This window comes from Mytilus galloprovincialis, chromosome 1, assembly GCF_965363235.1.
Source record: "Mytilus galloprovincialis chromosome 1, xbMytGall1.hap1.1, whole genome shotgun sequence".
Taxonomy (NCBI): domain Eukaryota; kingdom Metazoa; phylum Mollusca; class Bivalvia; order Mytilida; family Mytilidae; genus Mytilus; species Mytilus galloprovincialis.
Window position 1 is genome coordinate 88177846 of NC_134838.1, and position 26972 is coordinate 88204817.

The 26972-nt window shown below is 31.6% G+C and overlaps 1 protein-coding gene and 1 long non-coding RNA gene across 2 annotated transcripts in view; both read right to left on the reverse strand.

Annotated features, from left to right (window-relative positions):
• Positions 1–26972, reverse strand: part of LOC143061976 (uncharacterized) — a 290220-nt gene that overhangs the window by 111254 nt on the left and 151994 nt on the right. Inside the window, exons 3-5 of the mRNA XM_076233859.1 lie at positions 9705–9756; positions 6821–6949; positions 4879–5007 (exon numbers count right to left, since the gene is read on the reverse strand). Of these exons, the coding sequence (XP_076089974.1) occupies positions 4879–5007; positions 6821–6949; positions 9705–9756 (310 nt within the window). The remainder of the gene's footprint in view (positions 1–4878; positions 5008–6820; positions 6950–9704; positions 9757–26972) is intronic.
• On the reverse strand, positions 12104–13678 carry LOC143048470 (uncharacterized). The gene is made up of 2 exons (XR_012969870.1): positions 13583–13678; positions 12104–12811 (listed from the first exon to the last, which is right to left on the reverse strand). It is a non-coding gene; the product is annotated as an uncharacterized LOC143048470 (long non-coding RNA).

A 26972-nucleotide genomic window follows, 5' to 3' on the forward strand; every position in this document is an offset into this window, starting at 1 on the left:
AAATACAGAAGAAAGATACAAGTTTAATAATGATTGTAATAAAGAAAATGTAAGTTTTGTTAATGCAATGAAAGGCTCTAGTACTAGAAGATCCTGACATGATGTACTGACTCATTGGAAGATGTATACAGCAAGTCCAGAGATACTGACAATATCCAGTACGTACAGATCATAGACACTATGTACAAGTATTGATAATAGATTTTTTTTTAAATATTGCATTGTGGTACATGTTTTATTGTATACATGCAATTGCAGGAAACAAATCTCCTTAATTTATACATTGAATGCCAATGGGGTTTCTCATAGACACAAAACAAAATTATTATGCAGGTTTACATATAATGCACCTCATATTTAGCATTTTAATAAAGGTACAGTCACCAATCCGTTTTGTAGAGTGTTTGTGCTGGATGACTTAGTTAATCAGAAATTCCCAAGGTTGATGGTCATTGGGCAAATTCATTTGATTGATACTATGCAATACAAAATGAGCAGCATTTTTTTTTCCAAATCATATGTGTGATTGCCCTGTAAAAAAGAATCTAGTCCAGGAAAAAAGAATGTCCAGTTGATTTCTGAAAGCCTTGGGAACCACTAAACTTGATATTTCAGTCGGCAATTGCATTAAGCTTATTTTCCAAAAAAAAATTCTATGAGTATTCGAAACATGAGCATATCAGATTTGAAAATTGTCCTGATGTCATCATATATAAATGGAATGTCTCGAGACCACAATGGTCAGTAAAATGTATACATTATGTCTTACATAATGGTAATCAAAGTCAGAAAATAACATTAAAATTGGCTAATTATTGGAAACTTAACGGTAGTACATTGACATAGTTTTATAAATATCAAATTGTTTACATCAGCATTCGCATGGTAAACTAGCACTTAACAATTCAGACTCAATTTGGGGTCAAGTATACATTTCACACTCTGACCTATGATGTCACATTCTCAATATGCATTAAACTGGCCACTGGACATGAACAAAGACAAAACATATAATCTTCCTGGCATTCATCAGTAGCTTTTTCTTATGTTTACTTGATTGTTTTCATATGCATTCAACACACATCAAAACCTTAGGAAATGTACTGGGTGTTATATTGGCGGCTTAACACTACAATCCAGTTGATTAGGAAGCAGCATTTAAATTCGTATGTCATAATGAAAAATGGTACATGTCTGCATGGTTGTGATGCCAGAATCCCTATATTTTGGGATGCCAGCATCTGGATATTTTGGGATGCCAGCATCCGGATGTTTTGGGATGCCAGCATCCAGATATTTTGGGATGCCAGCATCCGGATATTTTGGGATGCCAGCATCCAGATATTTTGGGATGCCAGCATCCGGATATTTTGGGATGCCAGCATCCAGATATTTTGGGATGCCAGCATCCGGATATATTGGGATGCCAGCATCCGGATATTTTTGGGATGCCAGCATCCAAATATATTGGGATGTCAGCATCTTGATATTTAGGGATGCAAGCATCCAGATATATTGAGATGCAAGCATCCAGATATATTGGGATGCCAGCATTCGGTTATTTTGGGATGCCAGCATCCAGATATGTTGGGATGCCAGAATCTATAAATAATTGGAAGCCAGCATCCAAACTTTGAGGTATTCAATATGAAATTAAAAGAATTACATCAGCATCTGTCAAAGGTGGAGATGCAATTTTAATCTTTTTCTTCATTATCCACAGTCACTTTTTTGAAATATGCTATGTGCTTTTTATACAAAACAATTTCACAACTACAAAAGTTATTAAATATAATCGAAAGAGCATCCATAATCTTTAAGACCCAGTAAAATCCATTATGTAGCATCTACTATTCATAGAAATAAATGAATCAGTATGGTTTTTGGTAAAATGAGCATATGTTGATACTTAAACAAATGCAATATAGTAGAAATATTCCGAATATGGAACATGGCCGTAACATTTTCTCTGGACATTGAAAAATTTAGTAGAATACAACATAATTTAACCTTAAAAATTCAAAAGTGGTCAAAAATTTCTCTTTTAGCATATGAGAATTACAATTTTAGTGGAGAAACCATTAGGTTGTTATCATTTTAAATTGGTTAATGTTCATTTCATAAATTTTTAAAAATTCATAACTTTAGATAGTTTTATCTTGAAATAACGGAGATTTACGAATTTGGTTCCAAATTCTTTTACATGAAAGAATGGCGAGTCTTTGCTTTTTCCGGATAATAAATCGTCACTTCCGGGTTCACATGAAAAGTTACTTCACATTGTTTCCTAAGATATATATATGCTTTCAGGTACTCAGAATCAAACTAATAGGTGTTGTCCATTTCAACAAGGTCAGTTCTGGTTGAATTAATCAAGGTCCTAGAATTCATTTTAAATTCAAAACTCTTCATATTTTTTCATATACCAGTTTGCATGTATCGGAAAGATCAAACTCGTTTACGTCAATTTGACTTTTGAATTTGACCTCAATTTCGTGGTTAAAAGTACGAACCTATCACTACACTACTATAGTTTACAACTTACTATTTTGATATACTTTTCCTTTAACGCCATGTTGCGACTTACATTTCAATTAATTTTCTTTTGACAAATTAAAACGTTTTAAAGAGCAATGAATATGAAATAAACGAAAAATTAAGAACATGATATTTGTGACCTGGTATAAGTGTTCTAGTCATCGTTCATGAGTATGTAGTCCTTAGGTTTTGTCTAAGGTTAACGGTGAATGAATACTGGAAAACGCGAAAAAACAAATTGTTTAAATATAGAAGGGTTGATAACGCTTAATAGATGTAGTCACTTGATCAAGTTTGACGGAAAAATCCATGACTTAAAGAGCAATAAACAAAATAATTTGACAAATTGAATATAGTTCTGTTTCGTTGGGTTTTTATTTTGTAACAAATGAGATGTGCTCACAAGAAAAAATATATTTGTAGAGTTTACTCTTACAGATCAAGCACTCAGACAAGCAGGATCAATTTCAAAAGCACCCTTCCTGTGCAATAAGATTAAGAAAATGTCTTTGCGTAACTACAATACTGCGGAAGGGAAAAATATGGCGGAAGGAAAGCAAATAACAAAGTCAATCGTTTGAACAAACAATTGTTATTGGATATTTTCCCCAATGTTCATACACAATTTGCTGGTGGCTGGTTTTGTATGTTGGACCAATCCACCATATGACATCTACTGCATATTTATTGGTTGATTAATTTCTTTTGAGTTTTGATAAGTGTGTTGGTTTGCTGAATATATGCTTGTTTGGTTAAAAGCTGTCAAGTTTGACGAATTTGTATGACTTGATCGTTTATCGAATTGGTTCATTGTGTCTTATTCTTTAAGAGAACCAATACATTTAAATCCCTTTTCATGAAACAAAGTAGCGCGTAGGTTTCAGTTCCTTGAATCGTTATATTGAATTATGTCTTTAAAACAAACGAAACACGAAGGGTGGGCTTGAATACGCGAGGCTGGGTCTCTAAGAATAAGCGTAAAGGAGGAAAGAGGGATTGGCTCTCTTTTCGGGTCATGGCAACATGCTAACTTGTAATTAAACTAATATATATCTGGGAAACTGCAAGGATTCAAACATCAATCTAAACATTATCCTTATATTTTCCTTATAGTTTCTTCTGCAGAAATTTGTTTACAAAAGGTACATAAGGTTTAACCTGACAATGAAGACCTTTTAAAAGTGTCAATGATTTTAATGAATAGAATAACTGTGAGATAAATTAATCAGGGCAACCTGTTTTATGACATTTTTCCAATAATGTACAAAAAGTACGGCAGAAAAATTGTGTTATAACTGTGTCAAACGGTAGTATTTTACACTAGGTACATGTACTTATTTCGAGAATGATAGTAACTTAAACACATACCTTTTGGTAGAAATTTGAAGAACATTACAGATATAAATACTGCTGAGACATCATTACGATAGAAAAAAAGTTCAAATTTACAAATAATGGTTTGAGCAGTCTTAAGTTCAAAAGAGAACTTGATAGTGAAGTCAATTGGTGCAATTTGATGCTGTCTGTTTTAATTGACTGTGGGTCAATTTTTAAGTATAAATCATGATATTTGTCATGAATGTGTTGTCCGTTTTCATATCTATCTTCTAATGTATGGTTTTAGAACAGTACACCAGGAAATTCTGCAAATGCCTATGCTCAATTCCTCAAGCCATTGAAACAAAGGATAAATCACAAACAAAAAAAACAAGACAAACCGTAGAAATATCTTTGTTAAAAATCTTAAACTAACATAATGACATTTTTATTAAAAATAAAACAAATTTGAAACTACGAATAACTTACATAAAACAGTCATAAGAAAAGTGAAGAACGCAACTTAAAAACGTTGTTACATGCAAATGATATTTTGTTTTCTTCTATAATATGCAAAAATATAAGAAATAAACACTGATTTAATGAAACCTGGCATAATAGATTTCATGCCAAGCCTTATAAAAGGACGTCATTTAAATGCAATTTACCTATCATGTGGCAGAAAGATACATTTCATAAACTTGAAACTAAAATGTGCTCAAGCAACAATTATAATTGCAATGAATATATTAAAGTAGCTGAATTGCTGAATACAGACACAGGAATATGATACCGATGTTAAAGTCACGATAATAAATGTTAAGTGAACAAAGCAAGTAAAACAACACTGATTGATACAAAAAACATGTTTGCACTATTAAAAAAAAATTGCAGTATAGAAAAAAGTAATTGGTTTAATAGTAATATGTAATATTGTTAGTATAGCTTTATCCATACTTGTTGTAAATGATCATCATTAAATAGATTATTTATGCAATTAATTGGGATACAAATGTATTTTACCTCATAATATTCATTTACTCGTATTAATTCTTCTTCATCGTGAACATCATTTCGGCCTATCATAACTCTGATTTCCCCATACTCCAGTTTGTCTTCGTCTTCGCTATCTAAATCAACCAATTGGGTTTGCTTAAAAAAGGAAAACATAAAGTTACAATCATCCAAACCAATTAAAAATCTAAATACAAAATTGTAAAAAATATAATAATTGTCTCATTTTGAGGAAATTTGATATACATTTTCATTCATTTACGCTTATGAATTTTATACAATCTCACAGACAAATGAATCATCAATTTGAAAAGAGTGACACTCACTTACAAACAGTATGGATATTAAATGAAATCGTACTTGTACAAAATATACGAATGTTAACGAAATCACTTAATGTGTCTCAATGGGAAAGGTCTTTCAAACTGCTAATTCGTAACTTAGTGAAAAGAGTATTTCCTTCTTAAGTAAATTTGTCCTTCAATGATCGCTGCACGTTGAATTTCAAACTTATCTTCGCTCATAATTTCGCGACTTTTACAGTTTACATTCATTTTACAGAAATCCCGTGGGCTTGAATACGTGAGGTTGGGTCTCTAAGAATAAGCGTAAATGAGGAAAGAGGGATTGGCTCTCTTTTCGGGTTATGGCAACATGCTAACTTGTAATTAAACTATGATATATCTGGGAAACTGCAAGGATTCAAACATCAATCTAAACATTATCCTTAAATTTTCTTTATAGTTTCGTCTGCAGAAATGTGTTTACAAAAGGTAAATAAGGTTTAACCTGACAATGCAGACCTTTGAAAAGTGTCAATTATTTTAATGACTAACTGTGAGATATATTAATCAGGGCAACCTGTTTTATGACATTTTTCCAATAATGTACAAAAAGTACGGCAGAAAAATTGTGTTATAACTGTGTCAAACGGTAGTATTTTACACTAGGTACATGTACTTTTTTCGAGAATGATAGTAACTTAAACACATACCTTTTGGTAGAAATTTGAGGAACATTACAGATATAAATACTGCTGAGACATCTTACGATAGAAAAAAAAGTTCAAATTTACAAATAATGGTTTGATCAGTCTTAAGTTCAAAAGAGAACTTGATAGTGAAGTTAATTGGTGCAATTTGATGCTGTCTGTTTTAATTGACTGTGGGTCAATTTTTAAGTATAAATCATGACATTTATCATGAATTTGTTGTTCGTTTTCATATCTATCTTCTAATGTATGGTTTTGGAACAGTACACCAGGAAATTCTGCAAATGCCTATGTTCAATTCCACAAGCCATTGAAACAAAGGATAAATCACTAACGAAAAAAACAAGACAAACCGTAGAAATATCTTTGTTAAAAATCTTAAACTAACATAATGACATTTTAATTAAAAATAAAACAAATTTGAAACTACGAATCACTTACATAAAACAGTTATAAGAAAAGTGAAGAACGCAACTTAAAAACGTTGTTTCATGCAAATGATATTTTGTTTTCTTCTATAATATGCAAAAATATAAGAAATAAACACTGCATAATAGATTTCATACCAAGCCTTATAAAAGGACGTCATTTAAACGCAATTTACCTATCATGTGGCAGAAAGATAGATTTCATAAACTTGAAACTAAAATGTGCTCAAGCAACAATTATAATTGCAATGAATATATTAAAGTAGCTGAATTGCTGAATACAGACACAGGAATATGATACCGATGTTAAAGTCACGATAATAAATGTTAAGTGAACAAAGCAAGTAAAACAACACTGATTGATACAAAAAAACACGTTTGCTCTATTAAAAAAAATTGCAGTTTAGAAAAAAAGTAATTGGTTTAATAGTAATATGTAATATTGTTAGTATAGCTTTATCCATACTTGTTGTAAATGATCATCATTAAATAGATTATTTATGCAATTAATTGGGATACAACTGTATTTTACCTCATGATATTCATTTACTCGTATTAATTCTTCTTCATCGTGAACATCATTTCGGCCTATCATAACTCTGATTTCCCCATACTCCAGTTTGTCTTCGTCTTCGCTATCTAAATCAACCAATTGGGTTTGCTTAAAAAAGGAAAACATAAAGTTACAATCATCCAAACCAATTACAAATTTAAATACAAAATTGTAAAAAATATAATAATTGTCTCAGTTTGAGGTAATTTGATATACATTTTCATTTATTTACGCTTATGAATTTTACACAATCTCAAAGACAAATGAATCATCAATTTGAAAAGAGTGACACTCACTTACAAACAGTATGGATATTAAATGAAATCGTACTTGTACAAAATATACGAATGTTAACGAAATTACTTAATGTGTCTCAATGGGAAAGGTCTTTCAAACTGCTAATTCGTAACTTAGGGAAAAGAATATTTCCTTCTTAAGTAAATTTGTCCTTCAATGATCGCTGCACGTTTCAAAGCTATCTTCGCTCATAATTTCGCGACTTTTACAGTTTACATTCTTTTTACAGAAATCAAATTAAAGACCGTTAACTAATGATTTAATTTCATTAAATATTTAAGTACGGTAACCTTTATGAGTTTCTACAATTCAATTGCCTCACTTGAAGCCTTTAAATACAACATACTTGTAATTTCTGGTATCTTAACCTAATATACTAGAATTACGATCTATCGTATCATCATTTCAAGTACAGTTTCTGCCCTTTTTATGTTGGTTATATTATGCTCTGAAAATCTTCGTTTTTATTTTTGAATTCAACTTCACATTATCAAATGGGAAAATAAATGAGGTTTCCTTTTCTACAAAAATTATCAATGAGAACAGCACATGCTAAATCAATTACTGCAAAATTTGCTACTGACAAAAGGTTACGGGAAAACAAATGATCCGAATCTAATGGACTTGAACAAAAACATACTGCATTTAAATTCTGAACTTTACGTTATATCTTAATTTTGACCTAACCATTTATAATCATATTACTCTAAATAAGTCATAAAAAACTGAAAACATGCAAAAAGTATAATAACTAAAATACCGAACTCCGAGGGAAATTCTAAACAGCAAGTCCCTAAGCAAATCGCAAAATCAAACGCTTAAACAATAGACCTTTTGGCGGAGAGAACTCGCAGGAATTGTCAGTCCAACTAAAGTGGTCCTACATGATCGCAACATACGTTTTTATTTATTTTAAGGCATGTCACAAGTCCGTGTCTGACCACTATTTGTATTGATTCCACACCTTTAAAAGAGTTCATATGCCAATTAACATCACAGAAGTATTGGATATTTGTTGAACAAGTCTTCAGGCCCCGTTATACCAGGCCAATACCATGAAGATCGAACTAAGATCTATAAAAGAATAGGATAGTTGTATGGTCGGCTTGAATATTCAATATTTCATAGTTTACACGTTCATACCACGACCTTGCTATGATTCTGATAAGATTCTGTTACGTTTCCTCTTATATCTATCCAAAATGATTAGAAGTCTGCATCCTCCAAGGCAAGAAGTACAGAGGGAAAAACCCTTTATAGTTATGAAACAAGGATCCGCTTTTAGGAGAGCTTCTAACAACAACATGCTTTCCATCGAGTGCGCCAATATCATGTGACATATTTTGCCTTCTCTGAAATTCATTTGCAATAGCTCGCAATTCATTTAGTTCTGTTGGACTGGATATAACTTCATCTTAATATTCTTGTACAATCCCCTGGCAAACTTCAGGAATGAAAGTACTTATAGAATTATGAGTGACTCTGAAATCGTACTGAAGAGTTTGATACCTAGAAGCTAAGTGTCTTAAGGTTATAGAAACTTTCAGACCTGGATCTAGTGTCGTTTTAAATAGTGTGTCTATCTTCTGAATTTGAGGACTTACTCTGATCACATGTTCATACCTGGAGTCTCCTTTCAACAAAAAGCGAGCCAAAAAGTACCCACGCTGTATAGTATGTCTTCTTCTTCTTATGACTTATAGTGTAGCTTGATCAGCTAAATAGATACAGTGCAGATGAATTAACGATTACAGAAGTTGATTTTGCTCATGTTTTTTCATGGTTGTACTTCAAGTAGAAGTTATTGCGTCCGTTTTCTTATACAACAAAAAGATGTCGTGCAATTATCATGGCTATAACGTAGTAATATCGTAGTAAGGTCGTACTAAAGACAAAAGTCGCGTAGTAGCAGCGTACCTCATCGTAGTATATCGTATTAGTGTCGTAGAATCGGTATTAAGATGTCCGGTCTTACTACGTCCTTACTACGCTTCTACTTCGACTAGTTTTGGTCACGACTGCACTTTGAATGTTTTGAGCATGTTTTGATTGGTCGTAGACCTCCACGATTATGGTGACTTTGAAACGTCCTTTTCACGAACACCACGATCTTACTACCACTTCCAAACTGTCATAATATCAAAGTCATAGAGGGATTGTGGTCCTAGTGTGATGGGCGTATTATTTACGATTCTGAATTATCTTCCTCAATTTATACGTTGACCAGAAACAAGAAACATTAGACCGTCTTAAATAAATATTCCATTATCCAACAGCACATTTATGTAGCATTTTCAACATTAAACCACCCTGGCACTCGCTTTTTTATTATTTTCTAGGGATATTTTGAAGATTTTAAATGCCTTAATTTGATTAAGTTTGTGTATCGAAATTAAAAAAAGAAGTTTACAAATACTTGTCAGGTACAATATTGAATTTTGAGCGAATGAAAGCTGTTTTTTTAATCGATGTACTCTTTTTACCATTATTTCGTTTTAAAATCAAAATGCGTACAAAGTATACTGGTGTGATCTCCTTTCTATAAATGCAATGTTAAAAATATTACCTGTACAATTTCGTTTGTGTGTACTGGAGTCTTTTCATGTTGATATTCATCCCTACAATGTTAAAGAGTTTGCTTCAATTTTACATGTATGCAAAATAATATATATTTCGGAAGATTGTTTTGGAATATAAACACACATGAAAAAATATATCATGTATGTGTCAGGATTTGAAGAATTCATTACAATCAAAATGGGTCTTAAATGTATTTTTTATGGATATATAAACTGTCTTTTGGAAATGTCGTTTGTGCTAGGTTTTTAGACCCCTCTACCAAGAATTTTTTTTTGGCATTGCATGCACACTTATAAAATTGCGGTTTTTATCCAAAACAATCATATGTTTGAACGTTGTTTCAACTAAGACTAGTATATGCAAGTCTAAAGATTTGACCAAGGTATTAATATAAGACGGTAGTATACGAAGATTATGTTATAAAATCGTATTGACAAATATTTCGGCTTAATGCGGGGTTCACACATTGCCGATGTGTTGCTCCCGTTAGAGAACAGACAGCGATAAGACACGAAAAGTGGAAAAAGTTGGATAACTATCCTCAATTATCTCGAATGTCCTATCATTGTCTGAACGCAGTTGTTTAAGTTCGGGAATGGTCCTGATAGTTTGGAGAAGCACCCCGACAGATTCGGGGAAACTCAGCCGATTTTTTCTAATCGGATTACAAGCGTGACTATGTCGTGACAGATTCTGATGTATCGGATCAAAGGTAGCAATACACAGTTAGAAGTTTAGTTTCGCATTATGGCCATGGTGAATTTTTTTTATTGAAAGTGTTTGTACAATAAAATTGATTTTTAGATAATCGAAGAATAATAAAGCCTTCTTAGTGGGTTTATATGAACATTTAGATTGCTTTTAGCATGTTTTATAGGCCATTTATCTGTTTGACAGTCCGTATTTTCCTATCCGTACCGCCCATAGGTCCATAAATTATTGTAGTGTTTATCAACAAAGATTTTTCAATTCAATTTTATTGAAAAACGCGCAGAAATGCATATAATTTTTTTCTACCACTTGATAGATATAAACCTATGGTTTCAGGAAATGTATCACTGTAATTGATTGAAATTTTCCTTTGGACCATATTTTGGAGACTTTTGTGACATGTTCACCCGCCTTTTTTTGCTATATTTTGTATTAAAGAAATGCAGATTGTTGTCATGGTTACACCAAAAAGGGATTATATTTCACCATAATGATTATAACCATCAGAAATCAAATCTATCGAAGATTCTCTTTCTATAAATGTATACATGCATAACACAAATATTAAGCCTTATTTGTTAGACAAGAGGGGGTAGAGGGTGTTTAGAAATTTTGAGTGTCAATTTCAAATTTTTTTCCTAACTGTGTATTGCTACCTTATTGCATTTGACAAAGCAAATAACTTCTTATTTTTAAACAAATCATACCAAAAATCTATTGATATTTAAATTATAAATACAATTCTGAGGGAGAAACATCTTTTAGTATGACAATATATGTTAGTTTTGTTGTGTATTGTCCTTAGAAACCAATATAGACATTTTGACACAAAGACTTGGTTCGGTCATAAATTGATACTTTATTGGCTACCCCTTGGAAAAGAAGATTGCGCTTAACGCTTAATATTTTTTCATGTGACTTTATCAAATTTATTATTTTAGCAAGTATAGAGTCACAATTAGCATGAATTAAGCCTAAATTTTTTCCAGCTGTTATAAATAAATTCAGTATTTTTAACAGTGTCCGGGACAAGTTTGCAAATCCGCTGAGTGCAAAAGTTGTCACCTTAATTTTTAGAGTTAAGTCAAAATGAAGTTGATAACTTGGTTGGTATTGGTTCCCTGATATTTGTCTTAAAGTTTGTTGGTTCTAGCACCACTGTTAAAAAAAGTTATGCCCCTTTTTTCAACCATTTCCTCAGAGGAAAAGTAGTTTTCCTCAAGGGAAATCTAATTTCCCTAAAGGAAAAAGATTTTTACTCAAGGGAAAAAGATTTCCATTAGGGAATTTGCTGCATAAATATTTCCTTTGAGGAAATTCTATTTCCTTAGAGGAAATTTTATTTCCTTTGAGGAAATTTTATTTCCTTTGAGGAAATTTGCGGCTTCAAATTTTCCTTTGAGGAAATACTTTTTCCTGTAAGGAAATTTGCAGCTTCAAATTTTCCTTGGAGGAAATACTTTTTCCTGTTAGGAAATTTTTGACAAACACTTTTCCTTGAGGGAAAATTCAAGACAACAAAATTTCTCTAAGGAAATCATTGTTCTTCAAATTTCCTCAAAAGAAATTTCTGAACATCAAATTTCCCTTAACATGCTTAAGGAAGTGTTTTCCCCTATTTTTCCTCTATGGAAATTTCATAACAGTACAAAGAGTATAAATATAATTTTTCCTAGACTGAATTATTGATACAAAAGATAATTAAAACTTTAATACAAATTTTCATGGTGAGTATTAAACATACAAAAACAAAAGGCTGACTGTTTAACATGTTTAAGACAATACAACAATAAGCAAAACGCTATGAATATCATACCATTTGTGATGTTATTAATATTGTGCTCATATTTGCATATTAGATAAAATAAACACTTTTCATGTTAAATTAACTTTTCTTCTGTTTCAGCTGCTGTGTACAATTATTTGACCCCCTGCATAACAGTTCAGTGCATAAATAATTCCATTCACAAGACATCTTCCTTCAATTGGTTGAATAAATTTTGTCAACTTGTTCTTCAAACATTTTCTCTGTATATTTGATATGATGGAGCCATGTACATGAATGGATAAAGCAGGTATTTATTTCGACAACAAACATGACAAAGATACTATTTTTTCTTAATTTCTCCATAATTCATCAGTGAATATGTAGGTTGTTACATTTTACACAATTGTATTCTTGTGCATCTTTGATAGTACTCCATTTTGTTTATAGCAATTTTGTAGATTTTTTTCTAATTCTTTTTCCAGAAAAACACACAGTTCATTTCACATTAAATAATCCAATTAGCACATTATGTAGAAAAGTATTAACAATTACGTTTCCTCTTCAGTATAGACCTGCAGGACCTGTTGATGATCATAAAAACCAAGATATCTGACCTATAAATACACAAACTAAAATAAAAATGTTATAAATGAGGAAAAAACAGCAATATAAATAAGCTTATTTTATCATGTTTTAATGAACATTTTGAGAAACTTTCATTTAATTGATATTCTTATTTATCATGCTTATGAGTTCTCTTATTTCAGTGCTTTAATATTCGTTGTTTAGTGCCTTGCAGTGATATTTAAAGTTGCGCCACTTGCAATAGTTGTTATAGAATGTTCATATGTTGTGTTATTTGAACCACTGTCCTATATTATGGTAAGGTTAATGCTCACAGACATCATTTTTTTTATTAATTGTTAATGACTTTGAACATGTTGAACTAAATTGGATTGTTTAAACCTTTAATGTTGGGATCTTTATTGGCTGACCTATAAAGGAAGTGTTTTCTCATTATTGAAGGCCGGCCCATCATTGGCCTTTAATTTCTTGCATCAACTTCATTGAACTCTGGTGGATAAGTCACTCATTTACCATACCACATCTTCCTATTTTTACATGAGTCATCATTCAAAGGCAATTACTTTTATTACTGTAATTCAGAAATTATCCAGAGGTTTTTAGTAATGCGAATAATGTGACTGGGTGAGTATCGCAAAAATAAGAACTCATATTTTGATAAAAGAAACATATATATATATATAGATCTTTATGCAGATTTTTTTTTTTGGTAATCACAATAAGTTGTCCATTCGTGAAAAATCACAATAATAAATGCAAGCAATAATTTCTGAATTTACAGTATATAGAAGTGGTCTTACCATTTAGGCCTTGTTGTATTCTGTTTATCTTGTTTTGCCGGTCATTTCGATTGTAACTGTTTATATTTTTCATTATTTTTCTATATTTCTTGTCCTATAAAACATAAAAAGGGAAAAAACTATTATTAAACATCAGTATGTGTTTTTCTTTATATACAATAATATTTAAAAAGAATGGAATATTTGTGCTATTTCATTTCACAAACTTTTTGCCAGTCATCACTTTCAAAGACTTTCACCCTGGTAAATAGTTTAAAAAACAAACATTCCCATACTTTTTCTTCGTGTTCGTACTAATTTTTCATTGGACAACAAAGACATGATTCAACTATTCTTCTATGATTTGTTCGCTTGACTACGTTAAACTCTGAAATATTGTTTACAGTATAATCTGTATGTGTCTCACTCGTCAAAATTTCAAATCAATATAATATTACTTACAGAAGCAATTAAACAAGAGTCTCTCAAGAGCCTGAAGTGTTCACCTGAAATTTTTTGCATCAATCTTCCATTTGTGATAATTTTACCCTTATGTTCCATTTTAGCCATGTAACTACATTTTTTATAAAGTGACTATGTTTCTTGACGTAAAAGGAAATAAAATACAAACGTTTTACTAGTTACTCTGAAACTCATTCAGTCCAAGTTTGGCTGTAATATATTCCACAATGTCAAAGGAGAAGATTCTTTAGAGTATTAAGCAAACTAGATGACCAAATTGTGAAAAATTGTCTTTAAAAGGCAATAACTCCTTATGGGGTCAATTGACAATTTTGGTTGTATTAATATCATATTTATAGAACTAACTTTGCTAATTATATTTGCTGTTTACAGTATATCTTTATCATAAATAAGATTCAAGATAATAACCAATAAAAATACTACGCAATGTTCAGCTTGATATGAACGTACAGCTTGAACCCTGAACAGTTGAGGCAAGTATGGACACAACATTCAAGCTTGATACAGCTCTGAATTTTAAATTTGGATTGTGATTCAATAGTTGACAAAGCATAGGTTTCTGACACAGAATGAATGTGGTCCAAGTACTTAACAATTTTAAATTGACAATTAGCCTCTAATATGGTCCAATATTCAAAATCTTAATACATGGTTAGATGCAGCATATCAACATGATCAAAGAACCCAAATAATTCATTTTTTTATGAAATCAAATAAAGTTCAATTTTGGACCCTTTAGACCTCAATGTGGACCAATTTGATAACGGTCCAAAACATCAAAAATGTAAATGAATGGTTAGATTCAGCATATCAAAGAACCCCATATATTTAATTTTTGTTGAAATCAAACAAAGTAAAATTTTGAACCCCGATTTGGACCAACTTGAAAACTAGGCCCATAATAATAAATAAAAGTAAATATTCAGATTCAGCATATTAAAGAACACCAAGAACTTAAATATTGTTAAAATCAAAATAAGTTTAATTTTGGACCCTTTCGACCTTAAGGTAGACCAATTTAAACAGGACCAAAAAATTAGGAATCTAAATACATAGTCAGATTTGGCATATCAAAGAACCCCAATAATTTAATTTTCTATAAAATCAAACAAAGTTTAATTTTGGCCCCTTTTGGCCCCTAATTCATGTAATTCCTAAACTCTGGACAAAAACTCACAAAATAAATCCCAACCTCCCCCCCCCCCCCCGCACACACTTTTAAAATGACAACTTCAGACATACTAATATTTTACCTTTTCAAACTATACGAAATCACTACTTTACCTAAAAAAAATTGACACATTTCATCCAATTTAATTTCATCCCTTACTTGCTATTTCATCCATAATATTAAAAGAAATAAATTTGGAAGGAGTATGATTTTGTTTTGCAAGTTATACACTATCCAAACTAGAGACCTAATAGAGTAGATATATGCTCGACTAATTTTAATCAAACTTGGCGTGAACAAAGATGTAAGGGAATAGATGACAGTTTACCTACAATGACCTAGTTTCATGGCAATAGCATATACATTAAAGACTATATGGTCATTCTTATGTTAAAACTTTGGGTGTTCATTTTTTAATGTTTAAAGCTAACAATTTCAACTTCGTGTATCAAGATTTGATCCTACATTATTTAAGTATTGCAAAAAATCGCTTTTTAAATGGCTCTATATATAATTGTGTATGTCACATGTATGTACATGATGTATTTTAATGTAAAGCAGCTGAAAACTCATTAGCCGTCTCATATTAATTTCAGTTCTTCAAAAGGCAAATTTATATGAGCCTATGCCTGAAAATAAAGATTTCTAATTAAGAGGAAAGACCCCCTCCCTTCGTGTGAAAAATTTTGTTGATTATATAGAGAATCACTGAAGCATGACTGGATTAAGCATCCCCCCAAAGAAAATATGAAAACTTCACACAAAATGGATGATACCAAATGTTCATATGAATATGTTTTAGGTCGTGTAGGTGTAAGGAGGCAACCATTTGATTTGTAGGGTGAAAAAGGTGAATAATCTTGCCTTGTAAACTTGTGCTATAAATAAAAATTACCAATACATTAAAAAATCCGTCAGCCCAATACCAGTGAAATAAATTATTGTCTGTTTCGAAGTTATATGGACATTTTGCAAAATTACTGCAATGATTGGTGCTTAAGTGTGAATAAAAACAAAACAAAGGTTCAACAAGGCAGGTAGATTGATTAACAAATATGATTTTATGCTAAATGGTGTAAAACTATAGTGTGTTAATATATATAATAATTTGGCTCCTTTACAGTAGCCCCGGATGAATTGTATAAATAGGCACTAAAAGTCTATTTTAAGTTATCTAAAGATTTTTTATCCTTGCATCCTTCAGTCAAAACAAGCATGCATGTTTTTTTATCATACCATCAAACCCATCCTATTATACATCTGTGAGATATGGGGTGCCTTTAACCCAATGTCGTCTAAATATAGAAATGGGATTTTTTCATTTGACTATATTTACTCTAGATTACCTGCTGAAAAACTTCATACTAAATTCTGTAAATTTATTCTTGGAGCTCCAAAAAAAAGCACCAACTTTGCAGTATTTACACAGTTGGGAAGACTACCAATATATTTTAACATGATTAAAGCAATGACTAAATACTATTACAGATTAGAAAAATCCGACAATAACTTTCCATTGCTATATAATGCCTTTATAGAATCAACCATCGTGGTATATGTCATCTGAAAAACTTCTTTCACTGATTAATAATTATCAAATATCCTCAGACACGGTTAAACCAATTGACAACAGAAAACTAAGAAATGCAATGTTGAAAGATTGGGAAAAAAATCTCGAAACTCACTCAGAAGGAAATCTATGCACATATGTTACCTTTAAATCAAATGTTGGTTGTGAAAAATATCTTAATATTGTTAAAAAATTTGAAGATAGACGGAGTCTAACAAGATTTCGCATATCTGCTCACCATTTACTTATAGAGAGAGGTAGATATAGTAATACTCCCCGACACAATAGAATATGTAAGAGATGTTGTAGTAATGAAGTCGAAGATGAAGCACATTTTCTTTTCAACTGTGATAGTTTATCGGACCAAAAGAAAGACATGATAACAATGATAAATAATTGCTGCAAGAATTTTAAAAATATTGACCCTACCCAAAAACTGATATGGTTAATGAATAATGAAGATGAGAATTTATTATCAGAATTATGCATGTTCATTAAGAAATATGAAAAATTCTAATGGGATTTATCTCCCTCTACTACTTGTAATTTGAACTTTATATTTTCTCTATAGTGAGTTTTAGAGCACCGTCCCTTGATGAATATTGCCAAGTAGCAATGTCAACCCTTGCTGCTGTGCATTAATCATGAGGAATATCACTATTGGAGTAATCTCATATCTCATGTATCTGTAGCTAGTTCTGAAGGATCTCCCCTTGATGACCTTTGCATTGTTGTGATGTAAAAGTCCCTCACTGCTGTACACTGGTCATGAGGAGAACTACTGCAGAATGAGATACTATATTCCTGGTTCTATTTTTAATTTTTTTTTTTTTTCCCTATTAAAAATCTTTATATCATATTCTTTTAATATTAAATCGGCTTCGATGCACTCAATGCCTCTTACCATAATTATATCCTACATTACTCATATTATCAATTTATTATTTGTGTATTACGTATTGTATATTTCACTAATGTTTATATAAGCATTGTATTATGATGTTTTTGTATCTTGCCCGACAAGGGCCCATGATTGGTATAATAAAATAATGTCTAATGTCTATGGAAGTACTTAGTAGTCCAGATAATTATGACGCATTGCAAGGCATTTTTTCTAAGGAGAAGTGGGGAATGGAACCAATAAATTGATCGGATCCGATATGATCTTCCCAGTAACGGAGCACCTATTAACTTTGAGGTAACTATTAGTGTCGGTGGTCTCACAAGTAAATCAAAGTGAATATTGCATGCACATTAATTAGCAGAGAAGAGACAATTATCAACTTGTGTATTATTCATTTTCTCGCAGTTATTAACGGTAAATTAGCTATATGTATATATATCCCAAAACAGGTGCTCGGATCTAGTACTAGTATATGACTTTTAAATAACAATTATATTTATATTCTGTGGCGGGTCGAAGGGGATGGAATCCGGGGGTGGGACTCCCCTTTTTGTGAGCAATCATTGCATTTAATGATAATCTCTGGAATCCTCTTAAGTTCCTATATACAAGGTGATAGGACGTGCCGTTGGAATAGGTCATCTTTTCAGGCTTAAAAATATGTGAATAGGTCGGGAAAAACTCTCTTTTGACACTTAGGTATTGCACTGTTACATTACACACCAAACAAAACGCAAACAATATGGGAAAAGATAACAGTTTAACCTACACAATATATGAAAAGGTATACACTTTTGAAATCTAAATTATATGAAAAGGGTGGGGTAACAGAATCCCAGCGACAACGACACCACTTATTTAATGGAGACATGTAGTTGCAACCCCCTTTATCGTGGCTGGATCCGCCCCCGTTTTACATGTAAATCAAGCCCCTAGTTTATGTTGGCATAACGGTAATCACGAAAAGGGGGTAATTAAAAGCACTAGGAATTATAAATATACAATTGAACAGGGGTAGAATGCATGGAGGAATGGGAATTAAAATTGTCACTTCACGATGATCGAAAAAAGTATCTTGCACGTTATTTTCATCATCTTGTCTGAAACACTCTGAATAATGAGCTTCAAGGCGAAAACAAGTCATGTGAAATACTAATAACATACACGTTGCATGGACAAACCCTTAAAATCCCTCAACAAAAATTGCTTAATTCATGTCATATCAAATAAATTATAGCGCGGAATGGTAACTTTAATCTAATGTAAAAACTAAATATTTGCTATATTTTTCAATAAATTTATAAATCTTAATTAGGCATGCGTGAGTTCCATTTCATGAGACCTACAAGGATTTCTATAAAATAAATTTAAATTATAAAAACAGTTTTCAATTTTTTCCCGGTATAGATAAAAAAAATATGTATATAATCTTTTGGGAAATAATACGATTTGGTTGAATTATTTCACTTCATAATAATGATAAATCCTTTAGTTCCTAAATTTTGAATTGAAATGAATATTTCATTTTGATCTCACGATAAACTTTTTAAATTGTAGTGACATGGTCAGTGACCTGATTAGTTGCATGGCTGATTACCATTTTACAGGTGACCCAGTAATTTTCCATATGACAGTATATCGTGTACTATGGCACGCCTGAACCACTTTTATTAATTAATCTTAGATTATGTCAGATAAACTAGGTTTATCTCAGATAATCCAAGTTTATCTCAGATAAACTAAGATTATCTCAGCTTAATTCAAATTCGAGAAAATCCTAGTTTATCTTAGAAAATACAGAAAAATTTATTATCTGGAGAAAATCCCGGTTTATCTTAAAATGTTAGAAAATATAGGTTTTTCTGAACGATTTTCAGATAATCCTAATTTATCTCCAGATAATTAATTTTCTCAATTTCAGATAATGAATTATCTCATTTCTCGAGAAAATCTAGATTTATCTCGGATTCTAAATATACCAAACAGTAATGTACCGAGTGTTTTAATTGTACGAAAATCGTTTAAACTTTTACTTTCTCTTGGTGGTGACGAATTCACTTCCTTTTATTGGGTGAACGGTAATGTGACAAAATATGGGTCATAATTTTGCGAGATTTTATATAAAAATTACCGTCCTTTTTCAGAGGAGGCCGAGGGGCGACGTTCAAGATACGGCACGCAATTTTTACTTATATTATTGATCGATCGCTGTGTTATTGTGTCATTTATCATGTTAATATTAAAAGTCTCATGGTGTGGACATCACCGTTATTGACACCTGGACAAGCAAAATTTGTTGAATCAATTATAAAAACAAGTTATATACAGAAAGGCTGATTATATACAATATATGTATACTTTGTACAGACATAATAAACAAATTTGGTAGCTATTTCTTTTACACAAACTAACTGTTTATTACCGACGGCTAATTTTGACATCGATAATCATTAATTCATATTTCAATTTATTCAGTCGGATTTAATTTTTTAATCGTGACAAAGTTTTGTAAAATATTTAATTAGAACTATTCCATTATTTCGTCATTTGTCCGTAAACAAAATAGAGATAACCGTTACTAGAAAGAAGGCAATTAAGTAATCTAATACACAAATAATACTTTATTCTAATAATCACTTTTGACTCGAAAACTAGCATATTTGAACTTAAGACATAACATCAGAATCCAGTGAAAAGAAAACTGTTTCTTTGATAAGGAAGGACTTATCTTTTTAGACAATCAGTTGGATTTTTTATACTGAAATCTATAAAACATTGTTTTTATATAATATTTTGTGAAATAACTGATAAAAATATTACTGAACATGAACATATAAATAAAAGCTGCCCATTTAACAGAAAAATTGTAAACGATAAAAGGTCACAGGAAATAAGCATTCAACAATAATTAATTCAGAGCTCTTTTAAATTGACGAAGAACGTTAAGAAAAGAAAGAAAAGAAATTTAGAGTAAGTTCGTCAATCAATGTACATTGTGTACAGCGAAAGAAGGGAAATTCATCCAGTGCAACCAAAAAATCAATCTGAATTTCACAAACTTCTTGATGATATTGGTGTTGACAATGTAACAAACAAAGAAGATTCAGGATATTTGTTTGTGTATTCAAATAAAATTTCGGTGTTAAAAAATGCAGTCTTTAAAAACAAGTAAACTTTATCAAATACAATAATATATATTAATAATATTTACACAAGCGATGATCAAAGACATCGTTCATCATTTGTTGACATTCTTCAAGGCCATACATTTCACGGCATGATGATACACTTTTATTACAATTGAGGTTATCTAGACAGGTATATTATCTGTTTCATAAAACAGCCTAACGAAACATATACCCAAAAGACAGCTGTGCAGTCCTTTTTTTATTGCACCTTTTTCTTTTATTGCACCATAAGTCATATGATTTGAGATTCATCATCTATGACCTTGAAATTTAAGTCTAGGTTAAAGGTCAAGTTTTGGAACTGATCGCAATTGATCAATTTTCTCCCTATTTTGAAATAAATGATCTTCGAAACCATATCTTTTTAGAAGTATAAAATCTTTCTATTGAGACTGGGGTGAAATATTCTAAACTGGTGATAGATGTACATAGTAGTGATTGATATTCAGAGTGGTGATTCATATACAGAGTGGTGATAGATATACAAAATCGTGATAGATATTCAAGGAAGTGACAAATATACAGAGTGTGGTAATATATATATATATATATATATATATATATATATATATATATATATATATATATATATATATATATATATATATAAGCAAAGCATATATTGACATTTCGAGCGAAAGATATAGTGGAGATACAGAGTGGTGGTAGATCTACAAAGTGGTGGTAGATATACATAGTGGTGATAGATACACAGAGAGAAGGTAGATATACAGAGTGGTGGTAGATATACAGAGAATTGGTAAATATACAGAGTAGTGATAGATATACAGAGTAGTGATAGATATACTAAGTGGTGATAGATATACAGAGTATTGATAGCTAAACCGAGTGCTGATAGATATACAGAGAAGTGATAGATATACACTACGTTTTTATATATATCACCACTCTTTATATCTACCACAACTTGGTATACATACCACCATTCGTTTATCTACCACCAATCTGTATATCTATCACCACTCTGTATATCTATCAACACTCTGTATATCTACCACCACTCTGTATATCTATCACACTCTGGATGTCTATCACCACTCTGGATGTCTACCCCACTCTGTATATCTACCACCACTCCGATCTATCACCACTCTGTGCATCTATCACCACTCTGTATATCTACCAACACTCTGTATATCTATCACCACTCTGTTTATCTATCACCACTGTGTATATCTACCACCACTCTGTATATCTATTACCACTCTGTGTATAGATTTTGTGATTTTGGATATTGGACCATAATAGGTAAATTTATTTTTTTAAATTTCATTTGACCAAATTCATTTTTTTGTCGGAAACCTATGCTGTGTCAAATATTAAATCACAATCCAAATTCAGAGCTGTATCAAGCTTAAATATTGTGTCCATACTGGCCCAAATTGTTCAGAGTTCGACCTCTGCGGTCGTATCAAGGTACGCTCTACGGCGCATTTTAACATATCTATTAAAACTCTGTGTATCTACCACTACGTTTTTTATATCTATCACCACTCTGTATATCTATCACAACTCTGTATATCTACCACCACTCTGTATATCTATCACCACTCTGTATATCTACCACCACTCTGTATATTTATTGCCGTTCTGTATATATATATTTCCGTTCAGTAAATCTATCATCACTCTGTATATCTACAACCGCTCTGTATATATATCACCACTCTGTATATCTATCACCACTCTATATATTCTACCACTCTGTATATCTATCAGCACTCTTTATATCTATCATCACTTTGTTTATCTACCGTTACGTTTTCATAGCTATCCCTTCACTGTATATTTATCACCACTCTGTATATCTACCACCACTCTGCATATCTATCATCACTCTGTATATCCATAACCACTCTGTATATTTATCACCACTCTGTATATCAATCACAACTCTGTTATATAACTCCATTCTGTATATCTACCACCACTCTGTATATATCTATCAGCACTCTTAATATCTATCACCAACTTGTTTATCTACCGTTACGTTTTCATAGCTATCACTTCACTGTATATCTATCACAATTCTGTATATCTACCACCAGTCTATATATCTATCACCAATCTGTATATCTATCACCACTTTGTGTGTCTACTGTTACGTTTTCATAGCTATGACTTCACTGTATATATATCACCACTTTGTATATCTACCACCACTCTGTATATCTATCTTCACTCTGTATATCTATCACCACTCTTTCTATTTACCACAACTTGGTATACATACCACCATTCTGTTCATCTACCACCAATCTGTATATCTATTACCACTCTGTATATCTATCACCACTCTTTCTATTTACCACAACTTGGTATACATACCACCATTTTGTTTATCTACCACCACTCTGGATGTCTACCACCGCTCTGTATATCTACCACCACTCCGATCTATCACCACTCTGTGTATCTATCACCACTCTCTATCTATCACCACTCTGTATATCTATCACCAATCAGTATATCTACCACCGCTCTGTATATCTATCACCATTATGTGTATAGATTTTGTGATTTTGGATATTGGACCATAATAGGTAAATTTAATTTTTTAAATTTCATTCGACCACATTCATTCTTTGTCGGAAACCTATGCTGTGTCAAATATTAAATCACAATCCAAATTCAGAGCTGTATCAAGCTTAAATGTTGTGTCCATACTGGTCCCAATTGTACAGAGTGCGACCTCTGTGGTCGTATCAATCTGCGTTCTGCAGAGCATTTTAATATATCTATTTCAACTCTGTTTATCTACCACTACGTTTTTACATCTATCAACACTCTGTATATTTATCACTACTTGGTATATCTATCACCACTATGTATATCTATCACTACTATGTATATCTACCACCACTTTGTATATCTATCACCACTCTGTATATCTACCACCATTCTGTATATCTATTGCCTTTCTGTATATCTATTGCCGTTCTGTATATCTATCATCACTCTGTATATCTACCACCGTTCTGTATATATATCACCACTCTGTATATCTATCACCACTCTATATATACTACCACTCTGTATATCTATCACCACTCTGTATATCTACCACCACTCTGTATATTTATCAAATTCTATATAACTACCACAACGTTTTTATATCTACCACCACTTTATATATATATCACCACTCAGTATATCTATCACCACTCTGTATATCTGTCTTCACTCTGTATATCTACCATCACTCTGTTTAACTATCACCACTCTGTATTACTATCACTACTTTGTATATCTACCACCCCTCTATATGTATCATCACTCTGTGTATCTACCACCACTCTGTATGTCTACCAGCACTCCGATCTATCACCACTCTGTGTATCTATCACCACTCTGTATATCTACCACCATTCTGTATATGTATCACCACTCTGTATATATACCACCACTCTGTATATCTATCACCACTCTGTGTATAGATTTTGTGATTTTGGATATTGGACCATAATAAGTAAATTTATTTTTTTAAATGTCATTCGACCACATTCATTCTTTGTCGGAAACCTATGCTGTGTCAAATATTAAATCACAATCCAAATTCAGAGCTGTATCAAACTTGAATGTTGTGTCCATACTGGCCTCAATTGTTCAGAGTTCGACCTCTGCGTTCGTATCAAGCTGCGCTCTGCGGAGCATTTTAATATTTCTATTACAACTCTGTGTATCTACCACTACGTTTTTAAATAAATCAACACTCTGTATATCTATCACTACTTGGTATATCTACCGCCACAATGTATATCTATCACCACTCTGTATATCTACCACCACTTTGTATATCTATCACCACTCTGTACATCTATTGCCGTTCTGTATATCTATTGCCGTTCTGTAAATCTATCATCAATCTGTATATCTACCACCGCTCTGTATATATATCACCACTCTGTATATCTATCACCACTCTATATATACTACCACTCTGTATATCTATCACCACTCTGTATATCTACTACCACTCTGTATATCTATCAAATTCTATATAGCTACCACAATGTTTTTATATCTACCACCACTCTGTATATATAACACCACTCTATATATCTATCACTTCGTTTTTATACCTATGTCTACTCTGTATATCTACCACCACTCTGTATATCTATCACTTCTCTGTATATGTATCACCACTCTATATCTACATATCACCACTCTACATATCTATCACCGCTCTGTATATCAATCACCACTCTTTCTATTTATCACCACTCTGTATATCTATCATCACTCTTTATATATGTATCACCTGCGTTTTTATATATATATCACTACTCTGAGTATCAACCACCCTTTTGTATGTATACATACCACTACTTTGTATATCTACCACCACTCTGTATATCTACCTCCACTCTGTATTTCTATCATCACTCTGTATATCCATCACTACTATGTATAAACATTATGATACTCTTGTTAGATGCTTAATTTCAAGGACGGTATATGCAGGTGAATTTATCGATAGAAGATTTAAACGTTATTGTTAAAAGAAACATTCATAATTTTGTAAAATAACACAGCCCACGCCACAATCAATAAAATTGTTAAATTATAACGACACCTGTATTTGTTGTTTGTACTTGTAGCATTTATCATTGAAATAGCTCAAATTGTGTGGGATAACTATTTATATTATAGTTATATATAGCTGATGATCAGGGGTTTAGTTATATATATATATATATATATATATATATATATATATATATATATATATATATATGTATATACAAATATGTTTTATGTTATTAAACTAGTTCATATTTTCTAACTATATTAAATTAGGAATTACACATACTTATTCATAAATATATTATTTATGCAACTCCGTATTTATTTTACTGATTTTTCTAAGGCTTCCGATCATCAGCCGACCAGCCAAAATTTTAAACATTATGATACTCTTGTTAGATGCTTAATTTCAAGGACGGTATATGCAGGTGAATTTATCTATAGAAGATTTCGATATCTTTCCCATCTCAGAGAAAACAAAAGAGCATATTACATGTATCATGTGTATTAAGATGTAATTACTTAGATATGTTCATAGTTGAATTAGTTCGTTTTATGTAATGATAGGTGTTTATTCGCCTATAGTATGCATTTAGAACATAATTAGGTTTTAACTACATACAAAAGATAGCTTCCAATAGGGATGGTGATAATAATTAATCCTGGTATTTTATAATATTATTTTTAAAGTTTTATTTATAGGTGATGTGCGATCTATAGCAGATTATAATATGTTATATCAATTAAGGAATACTTGCATTGATTAAACTTCAATATGTAGAAGTTTAAGTTAATTGATTGACCTTGACCACTGCAGAGGTTATTATATCTGACATATTGTTGTTACGTTTGTAGGCAATGATAGGTGGCCGACTGAACAGTTTACATGCAGTAGGGTCATTAAATATAATTGACCAATGTTTCCGTAATACTGATGATAGCTTCCGAATCGAGAGATGGTACTTAGTGACCATAGTTAAAGGGGTGCCCTTGTTATTAGATTTCTTTCTATATTTCATTGCATTTTCTCTTTTAGTATTTAAGGCTGAATTTATGCAATTGTGAATTTCGTTTGATGAGTAACCTCTCTCTAATAACTGTTTGATAACATTTTCAAGATTAGATTGATTGCTGTTTAAACGTAAATGTCTTAGGGTTTCCCCTTTTACAAAACCTTTAAAAATGTTCCAATATGGTGTGCACTTGTTCTATGTAGAAACTGATACGTTTCGTTTTTTTAATGTAGGATTTTGTATCTAATATATTAGTGGACTGAAATCGATCGCCGTTGTATATTGTGACGTCTAAGAAATTAACAGACGTTTGGGAATATTCACAAGTAAACTTCAGTAGTTCATATTCTGAATTTGCTATATCGAATAGCAGTTGTTCTAACTTTCCAGAAAATAAAATCAAGCCGTCATCGCGAAATCTTTTGTGTAAGATAACTTGTTTATTAAATGGAAATTTTTCCAAGATCGAGCTTATAAATTGTGTAAGCTCTAACATCATAAATAGAGGGTGACGGAACTGCACCCATTGAA